Genomic DNA, 24,459 nt, shown 5'->3' on the forward strand with positions numbered 1-24,459 from the left:
GATTCTGTGATTTTTACCTTTTGTAGTTTGTGTAGTTTGAGTGTCAACATCTTAGCAACTGTGTGCCGCTGGTTTTCACCTTAGAAGTGACGCCTCGCGATTTTGTTTTGAAGGGGAAGCGGAAGTGTCAGCGGGGCGCTACGGCGGCTCGTAGGGCTCAAAAAGTTCGCAGCTAGCGACGCTGACGATGGGAGACGTTGTTTGCGAGGAGCTGGAAGATTTGGTTCATTTTTCGGTGCACGACCTTCCCGCCAGAGGCTATGTCGTCATGGAAGAAATACGACGGCAGGGGAAACTCTGTGACGTCACGCTCAAGGTACATTTGGCGGACGGCTAGCGCAAGTCAGCAGCTGCTAGCTTAACCTAGCATTTAGTGCTGAGCTCATGCTAACTGGAATTAAAAGCGGCTTACTTGTTATGTGGACGTCACATTATTCATAGGCAAAATGTCGACTTGTTAAGATCTTTTTGTCGTTCATTTACGTCGTGGACGCGAGCGCTAGAGTAACCTTTGAACTGCAGGGAAAGTGACAGGCTCGTCATAAGCAACTACTGTTGCAAAATGAACTCGTTGGCTGCCATTGACAGCAATAGACCAACCACTCCAGAAATCGACACGTTTTTGCGTTTACCACATAGTAACGTTGGCATATTAACCTTTTCAGGGACATTGGTCACTACAGTGGACATATATTCAAACGTTATACTGTACAGTATTAGCTTAACTCATTCACTGCCAGCGCAGGTCACAGATAGTACCAACTGGTATTGAAAAATCCTATTGACGGCAGGAGACGTCCAGTCAATTTTAATTGGCAGAGTTTCAAATGCATTGCCGTCAATGGCACCCAAAGAGTTAAGGTATGTTAGGTCTCGAAACAAAAGACTAAAATTCCCAAAGGAAAATACACACAGGCCATAATTATTTGATATTATGTCTTATTTTACTTTTTTAATTATGGCAGGATATTTTGATTTATTTTTTGAAGTTTTTTTAAAAAACGTAGTTTAATTAATTTTGAATTAAAATTTTCTTTTTCATAAGTTTATTTAAATTAGTGTTTTTTTTTATATTTTAAATCTATTGAAATAATTAGGGGTGTTCAAAATGGACCCTTAAATGAATTGAATTTAATATATTTTTTATTGCCCTTTGTAAAGTATATGCAGGCAACACTATTTCTACAATCAGGTGTAAATGGGAGCGCAAAATATTCTCCAATTGGTGGCAATTGGTCCCTGGGTCGCATGTTTGAGATGGAATAAAATCATTCAAGGAAAAAAAAAAATCATAGTTCGTGCATGAAAGGGTTCATGTTTATTTTTGTATTTTTATTTTTTAACGATTATATATGTATTTTTTTAATGAATGATGTGTGTTTTTAATCCGCCCTGACCCCGGTAACACACCAGGCACGTCAGCAATGTCGGCGTCTGATAATTCTGAGCTTTTTCAAGCCTAACTGCTATTAAAGAAAAACAGAGAAAGACTGATAGCTGTTGAAGAATAAGGATATCAACTTTGTGTTCATCTAAACAGGCTCAAGTTTCACACTGAGTAAGTATTCGTACTGAGAAATTATTTTATAATTAAATATACTGTACTGTAAATAATTTTGGAAGATTTTTTGGTTTGTAGTGTGCTGCGAGATTTTTTTCCAATGTAAAAACATGCCGTGACTCAAAAAAGGTTGAAAAACACTGGCGTAGACTACCAGTTGGCCATCAGGTCATGAGTATTTCTATGTGTAAAACTAGAGCACAGAAAACAATAGAGGCGTGCAAAATTTCCGATTCTTAGATTATTCGCGATTCGGCCGTGAAAGATTTTAGAACGATTCACAAACACCCATATTCCGATTATTGAATTATACCAGGTAAAGCAGAACAAAAACACAGTCAGCGCGGTCTTCAGGACGCAATGAGGAATGAACCGAGAGCAAATATCATGTTCAACTCATACCGCTAGAAAAAAAAAACAAAAATACCAGGCTGCGGCCAACAGCCGCTTCAAACAACGCCCAGTTGCTAGTTGCTACAAACATACGGCCACATACGGCTATAGACCCTACCCACCGACGTCACAAAATCACGTGCTCGCTGTATGGTTCCGCCCCCTTGTCCGTCATTTTGTGTCTGTATTATAAATGGTCTCAATTGATCGAGCAATTTATAATGCATTTCATGGAAGACCCGGTGCTTTCGGATGCCGTAAACTCACTTGATGCGTTGCATAAAAGGCGTTATGTGGAAAAGCTTCAGTTTATCCATTCGCCAGATCCATATTTGATGCCTAAATCAATGTTTTTCGACCCGCTGTCTCCGCTGTATTTGCCTGACATCTGCTAGCTACCCTGATATGTACAACTATCTTGTCCATACAAAATCAGCCTATTCTCACGAAAGTTTGAAAAACTTTAAGAGCTTGGAGGCTTATAAATACTTCGTTGCTGGTTGGGTGAAACAGGTCCTCGTCCACGAAAATTCGGCAGGAGTCTATCTTGTGCTTGGAAAGGTGAGTTACGAAATTTTCAATTCAAAATCTTTTATTGCTAACATCCACTGTCAAGTCTAATGTATTTCATGTCGTTTGTCAATGGAGTTAGGGCTTTTGATGTTTATATGGTTTAGCGATAGCACTCTCACTACATACATACGTGTATGTTGTCGGCGATTAGCCTAGCAATGATCTTAATTGTGGTTGTCAGCCCAAAACCCTCTAAATATATATTAAATGCATCTTACCAGATATAAAATGACTACTACATAATCTGTGGTAATCGTTTGGAGCCCAGTTTTCTCGTCGAATTGCAGCAGCCCATCTCGCTCTCTTCTCTCCGGGTCTCTCGGAATCCGGTAGAACTTCAAGTCTCTCCGTCTTCTCCGTCTATCTTCTCTGTTATTGCAACCGACCGCCACACACGCCTTCACCATTTTGATTATTAATGTTAACGAGCAGAAAAACACGTCGTAGATAGGAGGAATGTACGTAGCCGTAACAGGTAAACATGATGTGTTGACGGACAATTGGGCGGCACCAGTCAGGAGGAAGGAGTTGTGACGTCACGTGGGTAGGGTCTATAGTAGATATCACATATTTGCAGAATTAGATGCTAAATGACAGACGACGGCGGTGTTAAAACATATAAAAAGAAGACATCAATAATGGATTTATAATCGAATCGGAGCCTCTGAATCTTAATCGAATCATTAGGTACCCAAAGATTCCCACCTCTAGAAAACAAAGGCTCCCTGGAAAAATGACCCCAAATGTTGGTAAAGTTGCAGCCTATCGATCCGCTTCATATGATATGTGCAGGCGGGCGAGCACAAATTCAGCGCCCACCGCATCGTGCTGGCCGCTTCCATCCCATACTTTCATGCCATGTTCACCAACGACATGGTGGAGTGCAAGCAGGACGAGATCCTCATGCAAGGGATGGACCCCAGGTATCTCCATGCACTCGCACAGCACCCTCGGGCCACTTTAGCTAGCGAGCGTGTGTGTCTTTGCTTTTGTTTAGTGCTCTGGAGGCTCTGATCAACTTTGCGTACAGCGGCCACGTCGCCATCGACCAGCAAAACGTTCAGTCTCTTCTGATGGGTTCCAGCTTCTTGCAGCTGCAGAATGTCAAAGACGCTTGCTGCTCCTTCCTGCAGGACAGGTGACGTCGCGTCTGTTACCCGTCCCGCTTTTTCACACGCCTGCTTGACGCACCGCCATCTGCCCCCTTTTTTAAGGTTGCATCCAAAAAACTGTTTGGGAGTGCGTCAGTTTGCCGAGACCATGATGTGCACGTCGCTCTACGACTCTGCCAACGACTTCCTGCGCCGGCACTTTGTAGACGTGTCCTCGTCGGAGGAGTTCCTCACCCTGAGGACAGACGAGCTGCTCGAGCTTGTCGCCTGCGATGAACTCAATGTCAAAACGGAGGAACAGGTTAGAATTTTTAAAAATAGTATTGTTAACAATTGTATGTAAAAATTTTATATTTATATGTATTGATAAATAAATAGAATTGTGTTAATAAAAACAAAATTTAAGAAATTCACTTAGGTTATGGCTTTCAATTACACTTTAAAGTTGATTGATGATAGGCAGCTTGCACAAAACGATGCTCTTGTCCATTGTCCCATCAGAACGCGTTATATAGGTAAAAACTAGCCCCTAACTGTCCAAATAAAACGTCATCTCCCATCACTGATACTGTTAGCGTTTGTGTGTGTCAGATTTACCGGCGTACCAGAAACGCGTGAGTAGGAAGGTTCCGCATGCGGACAATTGGAACTGAAACAATTAATTGCGTTAAAATCTTTAAAAGGTCAAAAGCTTTATAATTAATTAATCGATATTATCACGTTAAAGTCCCTGCCTTAATAAATACATTATATATATATATATATGTATATATATATATATATATATATATGTATATATATATATATATATATATATATATATATATATATGTGTGTGTGTGTGTATCTAATTTTCTAAACTTTGGAGAATCTCTAAATCAAAAGATAAAAAAAAATGAAATATGGACAATTTAAATGTAAAAGAATTGGAAACATTTAATATGAATTAAAAAGAAGAAAGAGAAAGAAGAAAGAAAGAAAGAAAGAAAGAAAAACTATAAAACATTTAAAATATTTCAAAATAGAACATTTTTAAAAATTAAATTTTCTGGGAAATAAAAGAAATAAGACCGCGTTATTCATTTATTATTATTTCTAAAGGCTTAAATTAAAAAAATATGTACTTATATTTTTTTTTCCTGTGTTTTGGATGGGTACTAGTGACAAACTCATTTCAATCCACAACTGAAGGATGCTAGGACACCACATTATTGGATGTCTCGCATTGTCAATGGCATGGATAGAGTTAAACATAAGTTCATGTATCAAGGGGTTAGTCTATTTTTAATTGAAATAATAGAATATTTACTTTAACATTAATGCTAAAAAATGTATTTAAAATATCAAATCTTAAAAATGAATACAGAAGAGAATACTAGTATTTACTTTAAAATCTTAAAAATGAATACAGCAGAGAATATTTACTTTTAACTCGGTGTTTGCCTATGACAACAACAGATAGCACTGAATGCATGTCTCCTATGCAGGTTTTCGAAGCGGCTCTGTCTTGGGTCCACCACGATCGTGCCCGACGTCAATCTCTGCTGCCGGAGCTGCTGTCAAAGATTCGACTGCCTCTTTGTCGTCCTCAATTCCTGACGGAGAGAGTCCAGCAGGAAGAACTTGTGCGCTGCTGCCATAAATGCAGGTCAGAAGCGTTGACTTCGGAACAAAGAGGCAGTAGATACGTTTTCGCTCTTTTACGTCGAGCCAACTTCCCCTACCCCTCCTCCAGAGACCTCCTGGACGAGGCCAAAGACTTCCACTTGATGTCGGAGCGTCGTCCCCACCTTCCTGCCTTTAAGACGCGTCAGAGGTGCTGCACGTCCATTATGGCGCTCATCTACGCCGTGGGAGGACTCAACAGCTCAGGTGTGCAAATATGAAAATAGCTACTGGTCTCATATTTTAGTCATTAGCTTGGGTCATTAGGTTCCGTCTGTCTGTCTGCATGTTTGTGTTCAAGATAACTGAAGAACAAATAAATTGATTATTTAAAAAAAAAAAAAATTGTTTTAGTGGGTGAAAATTCTCCAGTTTTTGTCTGGTTTTAATCTAAAAATAAAATAATAAACAGTTTCCACTAATTTAGGAAAAACATTTACAGTATACACTTTCACAAAAGTAGTTTTATTTCTACAAAATTGCTCAAGAATATGATCATGTCGAACATATAAGCAAAACTAATACGTAGGAATTCTCAAATAATGTGCCGATTACCGGTTTCAAGGTATACCGTGGTATGAAAACGTCAAGGTTTCAAAACCGCAAAATTTTCAGTCATACCGTCCCTAAGGTATTGGCTATTTTTTTTTTTTTGTCTCAAAAATGCATGTAGAAATCCCTCACTTCCAGCTGCAAGGCTCAACCCTCACCCACCGATTGTTGCTCAGTGTCAGTGAGTCAGCTGTGCGACATGATGGCTGGAGGAGGTGAAACTCCTGAACTTTTTCCCCCATCGAAGTAAACGAAATCGCCGGTGTAGGACTACTTCGGCTACGGAAAAGTTAGAGACGGCCGTGGCTTAGAGGAGGAGAGCCAACTGACATTTACAAGATGTTTGCGTAGGGTGGCTGCTGAGGAGGCTATACCGCCAATGTGATTTCGCATTTATACAAAATTAAAGGTTAGCAAACACTGTTATGAACGCTTCCCACCAGCTACGAGAGTAGTAATTTTGTGGTAAAACTAGGCCTGTCGCGATAACAAATTTTAGTGTGCGATAATTATTCTCATAAATTATTGCGATATGCGATATTATTGCCCCCCCCCCCCCCCCCCCCCATTTTTTTTTCTTTACCAATTTACAATAACATAGTGAGAATACAGTATATATTAATAGGTCAAGTACACCCATTTAGATGCGATAAATATTTCCCCCTAAATTCAAAAATACTTTTTAAGAAATCACAACTAAAAACAATAGACCATGCCTCTTAAGTAAAAAAACAACAATATTGATACCGCACAGAAACACAGAATAAATAAAATGTGTTTAAAAACAAATTGCACTTAATAACTTAAGCATTTAGGCAAATGAAAACTTTTCCTGTCATAGCTTCTGCAATGGTGTTCCATAGGGATGCAACGATACAGTTAAGTCATGGTTCGGTACGATTTTTGATACGGGGGACACGATTTTCGATCCGATTCAATACATTTAATGCTCTGTAAAAAAAATAGCAATTATATTTTTTGCTTCTCTTTCTTTTTTTTTCTTTTTTTTTTTTTTTTGCTAACTAGCAAAAATTAAATTGCCATCATATAAAAATGCATTTTAGTGCATAATATTTATGTGCTTACGTCTTACTGATCTGAAAAAAATTTGTATAAAAGTGCTGAGAACAATCTTTACTGTTTGTAAAGTGAGGCAGGGCACACTGTTGATTGCTACAGCTCTCTTAGCAGTTTAGGTTTACTACATGAGCAAGACATCCTATTTGTGGTCCGAATCCATCTGTGTCACGTACTGAATTAACAATATTTGCAACATTATCTGTAGTCACTGGTATGGATTGATTTGGCCTTTATAACTTCCATTCAGTCATGACAGTTTAGAATTCATCGATGTAGTATATGGACTACGTGTCCCATAATCATTCTGGGCTCACGTAGCCAATGGCGTGGCACGCAGCACATCTAGTTTGCCATTTCATGATATCTAGTGTGTGCGCGCATTAAAAAAGTTAGCAAGCGCCGCTGAAGTCACGTCTGCTTGCTCATTACTACACCACACCAGCATATGACAATCGACTTTCGTAACAGGACGAGTTTGAAGCATAGCGCTCTTAATTTCATTCAGCTGTTCGTTGTCAAAGCGAGGTTGTTCGTAGCAGCCAAGTCGGTAACAATGTTTTGGCGGACTTCGTTGTAAATATCCGGTGTTGTGCTGATAAATAGCCACGCCGCGTGAAATGCCACTCCTGACGGGAGCGCCCACACGTCAACAACACCGGCGCGCCATAGATGGTCCGCAGTCCCTCCGGAGCACTGACGCGGCTGGTATACGTTCAACAATAGGATATAATGGGAACGATTGGCTCCGGCGCTAGTTTTTGCCGGACATGGAACGAAGATGCAGTTTGCGCAGTTGGTAACGAGGAATCCTAACTTATAACAGCACGTCTGCCGCACGCGCGCACGCACGTGCACGCGAGGCGATAAATTACAGCGGAAAAATTACCGCCTTCATTTTTATTTATCGCGCAATAAATGGAATTATTGCATAGTGCGACAGGCTTAGGTAAAACGTGGTGTTTTTTTCTCTTTGCCAACTGTGTTGAGAAAGAGAGTGGGTGTATAATGTAAACATGATACGAGTGCTTTTTATGGAAAACAATTCAATTATTTTTGTTCTAATGGTTGTAATGTTGAGCTGTGGGTTTAGGCTCACGTAAAGGACTGCATTTATTTTAATTTTATTTAAAATGTATTTTAAATTAATGTTAACAATATACTTATGTTCCAATTTGCTAACATGTTTTGAAAAATAATAAGTCCCATCTGTGTCTATAATAGGTGAGTACGTGAACTCTCTTCTACTGTTTAGCCTTTATTGTTGTTGTTTGTGAGATATTACTAATTAGCGCTGAGCATTAAGCTAATTAGAGAATTCGCTAACGTGTATTTCCATGTCAATTTGCGCGTTCTTTGTTGTACAAAAGTTACTCCATATGCAGAACGTGTAAAACCAGGATTAAGTACAGCGGTAACACTACAAACATGCGGAATAGTTTAGAAATCTGTGAAAACAAAGTATATCGCTGAAAAGAAGTCTTATTTCTAAAGGCACGTTATGTTTAATGTTTTCCTGAAAATGTGGAATTCATTCCACCAGTGCAAATTTTATTGTATTGTTTAGTGAGAAATAAGTACTGCCTTTGAAATAGCTAATGTGTTTGCACCTTCTCGTGAAAAAGAGCAGCTTAATGGATCATTAGGTGATTGGAAATAAAAATTAATGGACATAAATTTTGTTTGGCTGCTTTAATTAATGAATACTGGGAAATATACCTTGCTTAAAAAAAAAGTATGAAGTAGCCACAAAGTAAGAAAAAAAGAAATCCTGAAAGGTAGTGGGGGTAAGATGCATCAAAAATCAGGATCATCGTGAATACCGTGATAATCGTTCAACAATCGAATCGTAGCACCCTGAATCGTAATTGATTCGAATCGTGGGGTGCCTTAGCTGGCACAGCCCTACATATATTTATTATTAATTATGTTATGCCATAGATTTCATAATATATTGAAGGAGTGCGGGGCCAATTCATAGGGGGCCTATCTCCATCAAAGCTGACTGAGTGAAAACACACTTTTTACGTTGAAAAATCTTGTGATTAAATGCTTGAATCCCTGAATTTTTTATAGATATAAACGTAAAACCGTCTCGATTCTTGGTTAAAAGTAAAAAAACTGGCAGCTAGCATTTATTTTACGTAAATATGTCAAGTGTGATTCTAGTCTTTATGCCAACGTGGCGCCACCTTATCACAACAAAGAGCTTTTTACGATGATAATTCTTCTGAATAAATGCTTAAATCCCTGAATTCTTTATAGATATGGACTTAAAACAGTCTCGATTTTTTAAAACTTTAAAAGCAAAAAAACGGGCAATTAACATTTATTTTACATAAATATTGCGAAGTAGGACGCCAATGCTATAGCAGCTAATTTCTCCCATTAATTTTTTTCACTTTTCAAAATGTATGCATGGTACGAAAAATATAATAATTACCTTAAATCCTTCAACAAATCACTCCTGAGACAATCCTTCCTGTTTGTATGAAGTACAGCTTTTGTACTTTTTCAACCTAAATCTGGTGTTAGATTGCTGCGTGCGTGTGTTTGAGAATGACTCCTCTTGATGCTAGGTGTGGGCAGGCCCCCTCCCCGAAGGCGTGGCGCAGTGTCAGCGCTCTGTGTCCTGTCAATATATTATGAAGTCTATGGTTATGCTAATTACAATCATGCTAACAACAATAACAATTATACTACTAATACAGCAGTCTAAAAGTCAAAACCACTCACAACAAGTATTAGTATATGATGAGATATTGTTGCATTTTAAATTTGTGGCAGGTCAGTCTCATGTCAATTTAAAAATAAAATGAGTGGCAGAGGGGTGTCAAGTTTTGTTGTTGTTTGGTTTTTCACCAAATAATTTAAAATGTATTATATTGTGGCATATCATGATATAAAATGACTCTTATGATGGCAGACATTTTTCATATCGTACAGCACGACATTGAAGCATGCATGACATGTTGTTCACGAAAGCTAACAGTTAGCAGAGCAAGCTAAAACATTATCCTGAATTTGGTGCTCCATTAACACCAAAAAATTGGATATTTAAATGATAAAAGACTGTATTGTTAAATTAACTTGAATGTCTATATCTTAACTAATTGGCTGCCATTGACAGCAATAGACCTCCAATCTATTTGAACTGAGAAGACTGGCAGCGAATGAACAAATGTTCATAAATTTCTTAAAAGTCACAGCAGAACGATGATTGATTTGACGTCTAGCATCAGCAGTGCCACTGAAAGAGATACCATGACTTGCCAATGTCTCGCAGGCGACTCGTTGAACGTAGTGGAGGTGTTCGACCCGGCGGGGAACTTCTGGGAACGCTGCCAACCAATGAGGACGGCCCGCAGCAGGGTTGGCGTGGCCGTCCTCAACGGACTCCTCTACGCCATCGGCGGTTACGACGGCCAATCGCGACTCAGCACCGTGGAGGTCTACAACCCCGAAACAGACAGTTGGACCAGAGTGTCCAGTATGAACAGCCGACGCAGGTGGATATTCAGATGAACGCTTTGACAACGACTTGGGAGCTTACAGTATTTTATTGGTCTTCCTCAGCGCCATGGGAACAGTGGTCGTTGACGGTCACATTTACGTGTGCGGAGGCTATGACGGAAAATCCTCCCTCAACTCTGTGGAATGCTACACACCTCACACCGACAGGTGAAAAACGCATACACAACAGTATTGCTGTGCAGTGTAATATATGAAATTTTAATCACGATATAGGCCATTCCATAGATTGACAGCAATGTGCATCGTAATTACCATGGAACGCACTTGCCAATAAGCCGGATGTGTCCATTTCTTAATATGGTATATTTACGTCAAGTTATAGTACACAGACACATTTGACTGATCAAAAATTTATTTATGAACCAAATTAATTAACAGTAACGTACTGAATGCGTCCTCCTAATGTAGTGGCCTTACTGGCCTGTAGAGGGAGCCTCACATCACAAGTCCCAATGGCGTACCGCACGCGACACGTCACTTACACTCATTAATATTCATGACGTTAGCAACTGTTGCTAAGGGGGGGGCACTACTGTTTGTCCCCTATAGTAAATGAATGGAAATAACGTACGAAGGAGATGTTTACAGAGCTAAACCTACCAATTCTGTCTGTAAATGATGTCCCTGGTGCCAATTAACTGGTAAAGATCTGGTAGAACATACAAATGTTCAGTTAAAGAGATGGCTTGTGTGTCGAGGGCTGAAAAAGAGCCGAGCTGATCCACAACTTTTTCCTTACGCCATTGACATTGACGTTCTCCTGTTTCAAAAGCTATCATATACCCCCATATGCCCTGTCTTTCTGATTATTATACCCTTTGGTTGTCTTACGTCTCTGACCGTTCTTTGGGTGTAATTTATATTGTTAGTTTTGTGTAGCGATCGCAAATGCTACTCTGTGACAGCAAACATTTTTAATTTTTTCATTGATAACTAGGGCTGTCAAAATTATCGCATTAATGGGCGGTAATTAATTTTTTAAATTAATCACGTTAAAATATTTGACGCAATTAACGCACATGCCCCGCTCAAACAGATTAAAATGACAGCATGACACATGAGCATTGTGTAATTATTGACATCAACAATGGCGAGCTACTAGTTTATTTTTTGATTGAAAATTTTACAAATTTTATTAAAACGAAAACATTAAGAGGGGTTTTAATGTAAAATTTCTATAATTTGTACTAACATTTATCTTTTAAGAACTACAAGTCTTTCTATCCATGGATCGCTTTAGCAGAATATTAATGTTAATGCCATCTTGTTGATTTATTGTTATAATAAACAAATACAGTACTTATGTACAGTATGTTGAATGTATATATCAGTCTTGTCTTATCTTTCCATTCCAACAATAATTTACAGAAAAATATGGCATATTTTATAGACTGTTTGAATTGCGATTAATTACGATTAATTAATTTTTAAGCTGTGATTAACTCGATTAAAAATTGTAATCGTTTGACAGCCCTATTAATAACAAATCTTAATTCTCTTAAATTTATTTACCCTTCCCCCTTGCTAAAGTTGTTTCCTTACAACAGAAAAGGTAACAACGGTGGCAGTCAGATACCACTTCAATTTTTTGTCAGGTCAGACAGAAGCAGCACGGCAAAACGCCACGCTAAAAAATAAGTAAAGATATCAAAATGGTTTACCTCTTCGGGAGACACTGTGACAGGCAATGGGTCGGGATTGTCATTTGGAGGACCACGACCCCCGACAAAACATTTACTGCATATGAAGGTGAATGACTTCACCTTGCTGGCGTTAAACTGGTCTTTCAGAAGTCCGCAAGAGCTGATTCATCGTTCACATTTTTTCCTTTGAGACTTTATTTTCGGGAAACGTATGAAGAAAACATCTTTCATATGTCGACGGTCGTAATACCTAGAGTTGTTTCTACAAGTTCTATAGTAGCAGTGTTTGATCGGCATGTTCGTTTTTGAAAGATTACCGGAGGAAACCAGCAGAAATATAATGATTTGTATGCGAGGGCGTGTCTATAATGTCCCACTTCCGCATTACGATAGCATTTGTGCAGTACGCTATTCTGTTCCTTGAGGCAGTCTGAAACGGTAAAACATTTTACATTTATTTAGTTTTTTTTTTTTAAATACAAAGAAGGAAAAATAAACTCTACTCGTCCTTTAAAAAATCCTCACGGTAGGCTATTTTATTAACTTACTATCAGAGCTAGTAGCCCTAGCATAGAAGCTGTTGTTTTTGTTTGGACCTCCCAGTCAAAATGGATTGTACGTCTAGTGCCGTCAATGGCACTGAAACATGATCATTCATGGAGTTTATGTGTCATAGGTGGATGGCGGTGACAGAAATGAGCGCCAGTCGCAGTGCCGCCGGCGTCACCGTCTTTGACGGACGCATATTTGTCTCCGGAGGACATGACGGATTACAGATATTCAACACAGTCAGTCGCACTTTCATCTCGGTCGTCATTTTATCACCATGAGCATTTGAAAAAATGTCTTTATTTCGCACAGGTGGAGTATTACAACCATCATACCAAGCGCTGGCACACGTCCTCGCCCATGTCTAACAAGCGTTGTCGTCACGGAGCGGCTTCCCTGGGCAGCCAGCTGTATGCCGTTGGTGGCTACGACGGTTCCGGCTTCCTTAGCGGCGCCGAAGTCTACAGCTCAGCGTCGGGCCAGTGGACCCACTTAGCGCCCATGAACACGCGACGCAGCAGAGTGTCTTTAGTGGCCGCCTCGGGGCGCCTCTACGCCGTGGGCGGCTACGACGGCCAGACCAACCTGGGATCGGTGGAGATGTTTAACCCCGACACAGCCCGCTGGACCTTCATGGCACCCATGGCCTGCCATCAGGGTGGCGTGGGCGTGGGCTGCGTGCCCCTGCAGCCCGCTTAAACGCAGGTGGACGGTTGGGTGAGGACACTGCGCCAGCTTAGCCGGAGTCGCGGCGGCTAACGGTTAGCGCTCACGAACGCCGGCGGACACCATGGTCTCGCTCGGAACGAGGAGCGGCGTAGAAGCGCTCAATGCTTCAAAATAATAGCGCCTAACTCGGTGGACTTTTATTTTGGAAACAGGAAACGTCCTCGTGAGTTCCAAAACAATGAGCGGTAAGTGGCGAAAACATGGGGGAAAAAGAAATAAACGTTGCTTCCAGAAATGTGTCAAGAAAAAAGATGTCGACAATTACTCCAATGTTCAAACGTAACTTTCATTGACATTGACGATGATAGACGTCCAATCATGTCAAAAATTAAATAAAACACTTTAAATGAGTTTATCATGTACAAATGTCCAATGCATTTGAAGTGGGAGGATTGGCAGCGAATGGACGTTTATTTGCTGCCAAATCTCCGACTTCAAATGGATTGGGTGCCTGTCAGCGTCAATGGCAGCTACTGAGTCGGGAAAGAAAAGCGCCTACTATCGAACTGTAATTTTAATGTTGGCTGTGATGGTAGTACTCAGAGAGTCGAATACCTTTTGAGGTGGTATGTGATGTAAATTGTTGGAGTGCTACTGTTCTCTGCCGCTGTCCATTTTGTATTGCTGTTACTCTTACTTTAAAGGTGCTACGAAATGCTACAGCAAGTGACTTTAAAATGTTAGCGGACCAAATTTCTGACACATATCCATCAAAAAAGTGACAGAAAAGGCACATTAAAAAATCTCCAAACAGAATGTCACGACCAGAATGGCATTTTTGCAGTCTGCTACCATGCTATTCATCGGCTTCTGTCATTCTATCAACATGTACTAGCTAGTCCAGGCCAAGAAAGTGAGGGTTACCAAATCAAAAATCATGGAAAAATTATCATGGAAAATGGCTGTTCCCTGATACTTTGTTTTGGAAAAACGATGGATGGAAAAACTGAAATGGTAAATGACAGTGAGATTTGAGTGCTGAATTTGTTAGCTACAGTGGTACATTTATAGGTTTTCATACAGTCTGGCACATCGATTAGGACTAATCTTTGCCATTCTTCTCTAAAAAAACTGCTGTCGTTCAGTCAGATTCCTGGGATGTCTGGCATGAAACGCTGTCTTTAGGTCATGCCACAGCATCTCAATGGGGTTCAAGTCTGGACTTTGACTTGGCCAATCCAGAACATGTATTTTGTTCTTCTGAAACAATTCTGAAGTTGATTTACTTCTGTGTTTTGGATCATTGTCATGTTGCAGCGTCCATCATCTTTTTAGCTTCAACTGTCTAACAGACTGCCTCAAGTTTTCCTGCAAAACATCCTGATCAACTTTTGAATTCATTCTTCCATTAATGATAATTTTGTAAGTTGTCCAGGCCCAGAGGAAGCAAAACAGCCCCAAATCATGCTGCTCTTTCCACCATGCTTCACAGTGGGGATGAGGTGTTGATGTTGGTGAGCTGTTCCATTGTTCCTCCACACATGACTTTGTCTCACTCCCAAACAATTCAACTTTGATCACACTTGTCACAATTTTTATTGCTCTTTCCTGGATATCTTTCCGCCAACATGTCATTGAACAGAATACAGTCTTTGGCGACATCTTGAGACTGACAACCATCCCTACATGTGGGATTGGTTGTCACTTATTTAAATGGGATTTTCTTTCAAAAGTAAAAAGGAATGATTTGTTTTGTGTGTTAAATTATCTTCATAAGGAACATTTACTAGAATACATTTTACCATTAAATGTTCTTTCAACAGAACACTAACGTTTCAGGTTACAGTGTAAAAACAACTCATTGCACATTCCGCACAAAATTTAGACCAGGACTGAACATCTTAGCTAGCTACTGTCTGGGAGAACTGGCTGTGGATGTTCAGCTTTCACCACTATCGACAACGTTAGACGTCCAATCTATTGTTACTGGGTGGGACGAATAAACTAAAGCTAAACTAGCATAAGTAGCTAGCTTGCGAATGTAAATCAAAACTAGCTTTGTCCTCTCATACTTTTTATTCTTTGGTAGTAACACATTAATAACTAAATCAGTTGTGTAAATGCACTTAAAAAGCATACTGAGGACATATTTTGAAATTGACCTTAAGAAATTGTTTATTTTACACTACATTAAAGACAATGCATGTTCAATTTTAATTCTAATCATTTCAATACTGATAGTGCGCAACATTGCCCTCTGGTGGCTAAGTCTATTGCTTGATATTTGATGTAAGGTTGGGCAATTATATGATCACGAAATCATCTGCGGTCGATGTCGGCATACTTTTCCCATCAAATGTGTTGAAAGCGTGCGTTACGAAGGCAAATTGAAGTCAATCTTTTTTGTACAGTTTATCAAAGCAGAATCAGTTGAAAAGCAAAAGACTTTTTATTGTGTCATTCATTAGCAGGAATCGCCATTCACAACACCACATGACTCCTCAGCTCCTCTTTAATGACCGCATGGCTTACTGGAGTCCACTGGGTCTTTGGTTCCAGACGGCGCCGGGGGACCACCGTCTGCCGGAGTCCCGGAATGTTCGTCGAGGTTGCTCTGCGGATCGGGACACCTAGATGGACGGTGTTTTGGCAGGTTATTACAGGATTGTTCAATCAAAAGCAGTGGTGTATTCAAAGGAGTATTCAAAGTTTCAATGACAATTACAATGCTGGAGCTTCCCCAAGACTGTTTTAATCAGCGGCTAATCTATCAGCAAAAGAACCGATAACTGTTTGATAGTGAACATTGTTGGCCTCAAAATTGCCTAAATTGCATATTTTAGACTTCTAATTGTATTTTTTTTCTTTTTCATATTTTGCTTATATTAGAACATCTATTTTTAATTTTCATGTATTATTTAAAATAAAATGTCCTTTATAGGGCACTCATTGGCTGCCATTACCGTCCGTTCATTTACCCCCTCGTCCAATCCGGTAGGGGCAAATAATCATATGCAATTTTTGCAAAAAATGTACTGTTCCTCCAAAATTCGACAAACCTCCCCATTTATTTCCAATGGCCCCATTTATTTCCAATGGGGTAAAAATGACCCGATATTACCAGGAAGTGATCTAAAAAGCCACGTCGTGGAATTGTGGCTTGATTGAACCACCTCCATGACACCCCCGGATCTAAAGGAATGGTCCAGAAATGCCCCAAAATCAATGCATAAAAACCTTCAGCAAAAACCATGGGAAAAAAAACATGGAAACAAGAACTGCAAAAAAAAAAAAACCACCCTAACATTAACATTTTCCAAAAAAGTCATGAAAAATTGGAACATTTTTAGTTTTAGTCTTTATAGGGCACTCCAAGGGCGCAGGTTTGCATAGGGACAAGGTAGGGACCTAACACTAGCTTTTCAGGATGCTCAAATAGTCCCCACCAACTTTTAAGCAACCTTATTTGCATTATATAATGACTTCAGTTATATAGGTCATTTAGGTTGTCTCCCATATGTTGTAAGGATAGAACTGATTATTAAGTGAATTATTTTCATAACGTTCAGATTTGCATTCATCCCTATTCACTTGCTGAAAGTGACAGTCCATTTTTTTCCCTCAAATGTACGTTTGATTGGCTGATGACTTGACGCCCCCACACACTCACAGACCCATCAGAAATACAACATGCCGCCTCCTCTGCCCCCTTCAAAGAGGAAGGATATTAGAAGGTTTTTTTTCGACCGGCAGCAGCCACTGCAGGTAATATCAAAAGGCGGAGGTGGGGAACACATGACTAATTTTGCTACTGAAAGAGTTAGCTTAACATTAAACTGTGATAATTTGCTAACCGGCAAAACTCGAGTAGGAAGCTACTTAGAAGTGTCGTCCTGTACATGTTTTCTACTGTTAACGTTAATTAAACTGTGAGAAATGTAGTGAATCTAGGTGTAACCCCTTCTCCCAATTTTCTTTTTTATTTTATTTATCTGGTCTTAAAGCAACCCAAAGGAGCTTTTATATTTTTTGTTCAGTTTGCCTGTGCTTGTGAACAGAAGCTGCAGTGTTTTACTTGAAGGAAGGCTCCATTTTTATTCATTTTTGTTAATCCCTAAGTCTTTTTCAGTTTGTATATATATGTGTATATATATATATATATATATATATATTTTTTTTTTTTTTTTTTGTAGGGCTGTCAAACGATTAAAATTTTTAATTGAGTTAATTACAGCTTAAAAATTAATTAATCGTAATTAATCGCAATTCAAACCATCTATAAAATATGCCATATTTTTCTGTAAATTATTGTTGGAATGGAAAGATAAGACATAATATGGATCTACAGTGGGGAGAACAAGTATTTGATACACCTCCAATGGGTTTTCCCATTGTGAGTGGATCAAATACTTGTTCTCCCCACTGTATACATTCAACATACGGTACATAAGTACTGTATTTGTTTATTATAACAATAAATCAACAAGATGGCATTAACATTAACATTGTGTTAAAGCGATCCATGGATAGAAAGACTTGTAGTTCTTAAAAGATTAATGTTAGTACAAGTTATAGAAATTTTATATTAAAACCCCTCTTAATGTTTTAGTAAAATTTGTAAAATTTTCAGTCAAAAAATAAACTAGTAGCCCGCCATTGTTGATGTCAATAATTACACAATGCTTATGGGTGCATGAGCCCATAAAATCAGTCGCACCCAAGCGCCAACAGAGGGCGACAAAACTCCAAAAAACACAAGTAACAAGTTGGCATTGCACTGTGCTGTCATTTTACTCTGTTTGAGTGGGGCATGTGCGTTAATTGCGTCAAATATTTTAACGTGATTAATTTTAAAAATTCATTACCGCCCGTTAACGCGATAATTTTGACAGCCTTAATATTTAGACACAGTGTTGAGTGGCATTTCTGTATCGTTAAGAGATTAACAAGTTTGTGTTTGCTTTGTATCTTAATATAATTTATGTTAAAATATTGCAATTTCAGTTTGCTAATATAATCCAAAATTTATTCTGGAAGTTTTCAAAATCTTTCGTAGTTTTTGAAAACCAAGATTTGAATCGAACGGCGTATCACCTCAACCAGTACATATAAAAGTATAAGTCAATACAGATTTATTTTGCATTAATCATTTAGCCTATCAATTAATTAGGTTCCTATTCATGAGCAGGGCCGGCCCAGCCTATACGCAGGCTATGCAGCTGCTTCGGGCCCCTGACCACTAGGGGGCCCCCAATCTGGCAATTGTTTAATTTACATTCTATTTTGTTACTTTTGTGAGTTTTGATACTTGATTACAAGCTTTAAAAAATGAAAGTTCTTCCTTGTTTCTTTCCTCTTTTAGAAAAAGGTTTGGCGCTATCTACTGTAAGTACTGACAATCATTTGGGGTGAGAAGTTTGAAGTATGCAGTGCAACAAAGTCTGATTAATATACAAAATATGGACGTATGGGTTGGATTGCATGTATGGGTTTCACAATACACTGTGACGAAATGGTGGGCCAAAAATATGGGCCCCTTTGCATTATTTTGCTTAGGGCCCCCAAATGGCCTGTAAGTCTGACCCCTGTTCACCCAATTTGTTTGGTCTTATTAATGTCCCATGCCCAGCAAAAAGTGTACATGCAGGGTATGCTGTAATATCGTCCCTCCCGATGTTAAGACCAAACCTACGCACTTCGGACACTTATTCCCTGAACAAACGAACATTCATTAGTCAAAAGTTATTGGGCGTCTACCGATGTCAATGGCAGCCATTGAGTTAACGAGGTAGTGACACGAAAGTGTCACAAAATTATTAATCGCAAGTTACTGAAAATCTTCAGGAAGTACATTTCTCCAGAGATTGTATCTTCTAGTTCCTCAAAACCTGCCCTATAAAAGGTTAATGCTCTATTTTGTGAAGTGTGACCCAAGTCAAGCCGACCCAGGCAACTTACTCTACGGGAAGGATCCGTCGCTCCTCTCCGTCCAGGATCCCGTGGTAGAGTCTGATCTCCTGCTCCAGGCGCTGCTTGTTAGCGACGAGAGCATCGTAGTCCCTGCGCTGCTGCTCCATCTCGGCACGTACGTCTGCCAGTTCCGCCTCCATCTTAGACACCACCGAGCCCAGGTTCTGGAGCTCCATGTCGTGCCAATGCCGGGCGTCGCCCAGCGAGTTTTCTAGGCCTCGTTTCTGTGAGTGAACACCGTCAGCAAGCGCTTCTGGCAGGCATCGCGGTATCGGTCAAATCACCAGAGCTCGGATGGATTCCGTCTCAGCTTGCAGGCTTTGTATCTTGCAGCCGGCATCCGAGCACTGGACCTTCAGCGCCTCTAGTTCTTCTTCTTCTGGACTCAGCCGGCTCACGCACTTGGCGTCCTGCGAGACGGACATTCGTCAAGCAACGTCCCTGGGTTTCATAACGTTGCGTCCACGTTGGTCACCTTGCATTCCTGGTAGTTGTCGGTTTCTGCGCGGTTCCTCTCCGTCACCTTCTCCCAGTGGTTCCGAATGTAAGCCAGGATCTGGTCCAGACTGGTTTCAATAGGAGCATCCGGTTGATCCAGTTCCCGTCCGGACATTTGACTGTAGAGGAGACGCACGTCCTACAGAACGATGACCGCGGTGTCGGAAATTGAAGTATTGAGTGGGCGCGGTGAGATTGACCTGTTCGTGCTGTCGCTCCAGTTGTTGGAGTTCAGCTCGCATGGCGTCCATCTGCTCCTCTAGCTCCGCTCGGGTCACGCCGGCGTCCTCCAAGACTTTGTAAAGTGACGCGATCTCGTCCTCCGCTGCCTTGCGGAAGGGACGCTCGCTCTCGAACCTACATGTGCGAGAAACACAATAAGCGTGACCTCTCAGCCCGTGACCTCGGGAGCTGCGACCTCTGACCTTTCCTTGAAGTCCTCGGCGTTGGCTTGCACATTTTCCGTCTGCAGTGTCAGACGAGCGTTGTCCAGGATGGCCTCGCTGACCTGAACACACGTTGGTGACAATCAGTGATGCGATGCTTTTATTTTGTTGTTTATTACCCAAAAACCTGCCCCAAAATTAACAGGAACCCAGAATTGCCCCAAAAAAATCATCAGACAGTGACCAAAAATGAACAGCAAATGACCCAAAGCAACAGGAAGTGATCTGGAAATGACCCAAAATAAACAGGAAGTGGCCAATGAAGACAAAATGACCCGGAAATGCCCTGAAAGTTTCCAAAATGTAACGTAAGTCACAAATCAAAACAGAATGTGACCCTTATGTACCCCAAAATTAACTCATTGCCCAGTGACGCGGGAATTGGGGTGCTGGGGGTTTTGCAGCACCCCCTAGTGAAAAAATAGCGTATTTATCTTTGGGATTAAATATACAGTATACTAGTCCTTCTAAAAAAATTAGCATATTGTGATAAAGTTCATTATTTTCTGTAATGTACTGATAAACATTAGACTTTCATATAGTTTAGATTCATTACACACAGCTGAAGTGGTTCATGCCTTTTATTGTTTTAATATTGATGATTTTGGCAAAAAAAAAAAATAAAAAAAAAAAATCAAGAAAAACCCAAAAATCCCCATCTCAAAAAAATTAGCATAACATGAAAAGGTACTCTAAAGAAGCTACTGACCTAATCATCTGAATCAACGAATTAACTCAAAACCCCTGCGAAAGATTTCTGAGGCTTTTAAAAACTCCCAGCCTGGTTAATTACTCAAAACTGCAATCATGGGCAAGACTGCCGACCTGACCGCTGTCCAGGGCACCCTCAAGCAAGGGGCTAAGACACAGAAATTTCTGAGCAAATAATCTGTTCCCAGAGTGCTGTATCACGGCACCTCAGTGGGAAGTCTGTGGGAAGGAAAAACTGTGGCAGGAAACTCTGCACAATCAGAAGAGGGGACCGCACACTGAGAAAGATTGTGGAGAAGGGCCGATTCCAGACCTTGGGGGGGACCTGCAGAAACAGTGTACTGAGTCTGGAGTGGAAACATCCAGAGGCCTGTGCTGGAAATGGCAGGAGCACCTGACCTGGGTTACAGAGAAGCAGCACTGGACTGTTACTCAGTGGTCCAAAGTACTTTTTTCAGATGAAAGCAAATTTTGCATGTCATACGGAAATAAGGGGCCAGAGTTTGGAGGAAGGCTGGGGAAAAGGAAATTCCAAAATGCCTGAAGTCCAGTGTCAAGTACCCACAGTCAGTGATGGTCTGGGGTGCCATGTCAGCTGCTGGTGTTGGTCTACTGTGTTTTATCAAGGGCAGGGTCAATGCAGCTTGCTATCAGATTTTGGAGCACTTCGTGCTTCCATCTCCTGAAAAGCTTTATGGAGATGAAGATTTCATTTTTCAGCACGACCTGGCACCTGCTCACAGTGCCAAAACCACTGGTAAATGGTTTACTGACCATGGCAATACTGCTCAATTGGCCTGCCAACACTCCTGACCTGAACCCCATAGAGAATCTGTGGGATATTGTGAAGAGAAAGTTGAGAGACACCAGACCCAACACTGTGGATAAGCTTAAGACTGATATCGAAGCTGTTGAGCTGCCGCCGTGCAGAGTAGGGGTGTGACAATATATCGAAATGGTGATATATTGTGATACTTTTTTATCCCAAAAGGTTATCGATATGCTCCTGCCAAGAATCGAGATATCGTTATAAAATGGTGTGACTGTTTTAAAAAAAAAAAGGGGAACCAACAAGTTACTACCAAAATCTTCCACCATTGTAGTGTCTCAGGCTGCATTGATGGTGCTCGACGCCCAATCATTTAGACTGGGAACGTTCGGAAACCCATTCAGTCATTAAGTCTGATTTTCAGGGCATTTACAGGTCACTTGCTGTTCATTTTGGGGCATTTACAGGTCATTTCCTATTGAGTTTGAGTCACTGCCTACTGATATACTTTGGTGTATTGTGCTATATTTAATGTTACTAATGATTTAATGTGCATAATCCATAACAGTACAGTCATTTTGAGTTACTACAATCTGACATTATACTGCAGTGGCGCTGGAAGTCACTCACAGCTTTTTTAGTTTTTCCCATCCGAAGAGCCATTTTGGTCCAAATTTGTCATGATTGCGCATTCTCTCCATACATGCTGGATAGTTTACGTACTACTGCTAGGCTGCTACAAAGGCAGCGTTCTATTACATTCTGTGTTGGAGTTTTTGTACTGGAAATGAAAGCGCCCATGTACTATAATGCAATTCCCTGCAGCTAGATGGCAATGACACAATTCAATTCAATTTCAATTCAATTTTATTTGTATAGCCCTCAATCACAACAGAAGTCTCAAAGGGCTTTACAGAGGCAATATGATACACAATTAGAAATTTGAAAAATAAAAGGTCCAATAAGGCTCGGTTTAACAGCAGGCGGTGCAGCAGCACCCTCAACACCCCACTTCTCGCGCCAATGTTATACTGGCCACTGGGGTGGCCAAAAAATTTCCCCCTGGCCAGACCCTGGTGGCGCCATTGCATTATAATACACGGGCGCTTTTATTTCGGATACAAAAACTCACTGTACACACACTGTAGGTGAAATACAATGCTGTCTTTGTAGTAGCCTAGTAGTAGAACGTAAACAATCCAGCATGCGTGTGTACTGCCATTGTGCACGCTTTGTATGGGGAAAAGGCGCGAGCATGACAAATTTGAACCGAAAAGGCTGTTTTTGGATGAAAAACAAAATAAGATCTTCAGCACCGCCTGCTGTGAGTGACTTCCAGCAGCCCTGTCATTGCCTACCATTGAAATACAATGCTGTCTTTGTAGTAGCCTAGTAGTAGAACGTAAACAATCCAGCATGCGTGTGTACTGCCATTGTGCACGCTTTGTATGGGGAAAAGGCGCGAGCATGACAAATTTGAACCGAAAAGGCTGTTTTTGGATGAAAAACAAAATAAGATCTTCAGCACCGCCTGCTGTGAGTGACTTCCAGCAGCCCTGTCATTGCCTACCATTGACAACGATAGACATCCAATTCATTTAAACTCGGAATACTCATTTTTCCATGCTATTGAAGGCGCTAGACGTCCAATCTATTTTGACGGGGAGGGGCAAATTAATATACTCCAAGTCCCACAAGCCAATCCTTGCAGTTTAAATGAATTGGATTTTCCCTTTTTGCCTCACAAGGAGCGAGCAAAACAGCTTGAAGTTCGAACGGCTAAAATCAGGCAAAAAAAAAAAAAGTTTTTTGTGGGTCCCAGTTGAATGTCGGTAGGTTTGAATGGAAAGTTTTTGGTCAAAAAATCAAAACACCAATAGAAATTGTTTTTGGCTGTAGAATTTTGTGGGTCCCAGTTGAAAACCAATAGGAGTGGATGGAAAAGTTTCCCATTGAAAATGAATGGTAAAGTGATGACATTAGAAATGAATGGGAAAGCGTAATAAGTCCATTAAAAATGTTTGGCAGAGGGGTTTTTGGAGGGGCTTTTTCTTGCCACCTGGCATGAAAATCAGCTTGGTAGGTAAAACAATCCGCCGGCCCCTCACCTGCCTGTAGACGTCCTCCCACTGCCCCCTGAGCGGCCCCCATGCACCGGCGCTGGACGCCTTGCGGTCCAAACTCAAGCGAATTTGCTCCTCCAGCTGTTGGTTGAGCTGTTCCAGCGCTCGAACTTTGTCTCGGTATTCCATCAAACAACTGTTGAGGCCGCTGCCAGTCCCGGCCCCCGCCGCGCCCTGAGCCGCCCTGTCGCCCGCCCGTGGCACAAGGGGCGCAGCGCTGCTCCTAGTCCCCTGCAGGAATATACTGCTGATCCCCAGGGCTCTGCGTGACACCCTTGTCCCCAGGGCGGCGGCCGCGCTTGTCGGGGGCGCCGTGCCCACGAAGACGCCGCGGCACGAGCCCCCGCCAGGTGCCACCCGGACGCAGGCGGAGCTGGGGCGCTCGGACGACGACGAGGACGCCGACTGACCCAGAAAAGAGGAGCGGCGTCGTGGCAGAGGCATGACGGACTAAACCCAAGAGGCACCCGCACGGGCACTTTTATGCAAGGGTGGCGTTCTGGAAATACGGGGCCTTTGTTCTGCCCGCGTTTGTGTTACCAGGACGACCTTTAACCTTTGTTGTCACGCTGTGCGTGCGGGTGTGCGGCTGTGTCAGCAAACTGTGACTCAGC

The 24,459-nt window shown here is 41.1% G+C and overlaps 2 protein-coding genes across 2 annotated transcripts; one reads left to right on the top strand and one right to left on the bottom strand.

Moving 5' to 3' along the window:
- The first annotated feature begins 16 nt into the window (after positions 1-16).
- klhl18 (kelch-like family member 18) lies at positions 17-16,491 on the top strand. The gene is made up of 10 exons (XM_057857041.1): positions 17-316; positions 3,320-3,450; positions 3,525-3,665; positions 3,742-3,940; positions 5,127-5,287; positions 5,375-5,511; positions 10,220-10,442; positions 10,510-10,614; positions 12,787-12,898; positions 12,972-16,491. The coding sequence occupies exons 1-10, from the start codon at positions 188-190 to the stop codon at positions 13,356-13,358; spliced, it is 1,725 nt and encodes a 574-aa protein (XP_057713024.1). The 5' UTR covers positions 17-187; the 3' UTR covers positions 13,359-16,491.
- On the bottom strand, positions 14,924-24,384 carry bfsp2 (beaded filament structural protein 2, phakinin). The gene is made up of 7 exons (XM_057857042.1): positions 23,831-24,384; positions 20,222-20,304; positions 19,997-20,153; positions 19,774-19,935; positions 19,583-19,708; positions 19,287-19,522; positions 14,924-15,958 (listed from the first exon to the last, which is right to left on the bottom strand). Exons 1-7 carry the CDS (start codon positions 24,287-24,289, stop codon positions 15,841-15,843), a joined length of 1,341 nt encoding a protein of 446 aa, XP_057713025.1. The 5' UTR covers positions 24,290-24,384; the 3' UTR covers positions 14,924-15,840.
- Positions 24,385-24,459: the final 75 nt, after the last annotated feature.

This window comes from Corythoichthys intestinalis, chromosome 14 (assembly GCF_030265065.1).
Source record: "Corythoichthys intestinalis isolate RoL2023-P3 chromosome 14, ASM3026506v1, whole genome shotgun sequence".
NCBI lineage: Eukaryota > Metazoa > Chordata > Actinopteri > Syngnathiformes > Syngnathidae > Corythoichthys > Corythoichthys intestinalis.

Excerpts from the sequence above, each read along its gene's own strand:
- klhl18 (XM_057857041.1), top strand. The coding sequence starts at position 188 with ATGGGAGACGTTGTTTGCGAGGAGCTGGAAGATTTGGTTCATTTTTCG. Across the intron at positions 3,666-3,741 it reads TGCTCCTTCCTGCAGGACAG|GTTGCATCCAAAAAACTGTT; the intron begins GTGACGTCGCGT and ends CCCTTTTTTAAG. Across the intron at positions 3,941-5,126 it reads ATGTCAAAACGGAGGAACAG|GTTTTCGAAGCGGCTCTGTC; the intron begins GTTAGAATTTTT and ends TCTCCTATGCAG.
- bfsp2 (XM_057857042.1), bottom strand. The coding sequence starts at position 24,289 with ATGCCTCTGCCACGACGCCGCTCCTCTTTTCTGGGTCAGTCGGCGTCC. Across the intron at positions 20,154-20,221 it reads GCCGAGGACTTCAAGGAAAG|GTTCGAGAGCGAGCGTCCCT; the intron begins GTCAGAGGTCGC and ends TCGCACATGTAG. Across the intron at positions 19,523-19,582 it reads CGGAATCCATCCGAGCTCTG|AAACGAGGCCTAGAAAACTC; the intron begins GTGATTTGACCG and ends GTTCACTCACAG.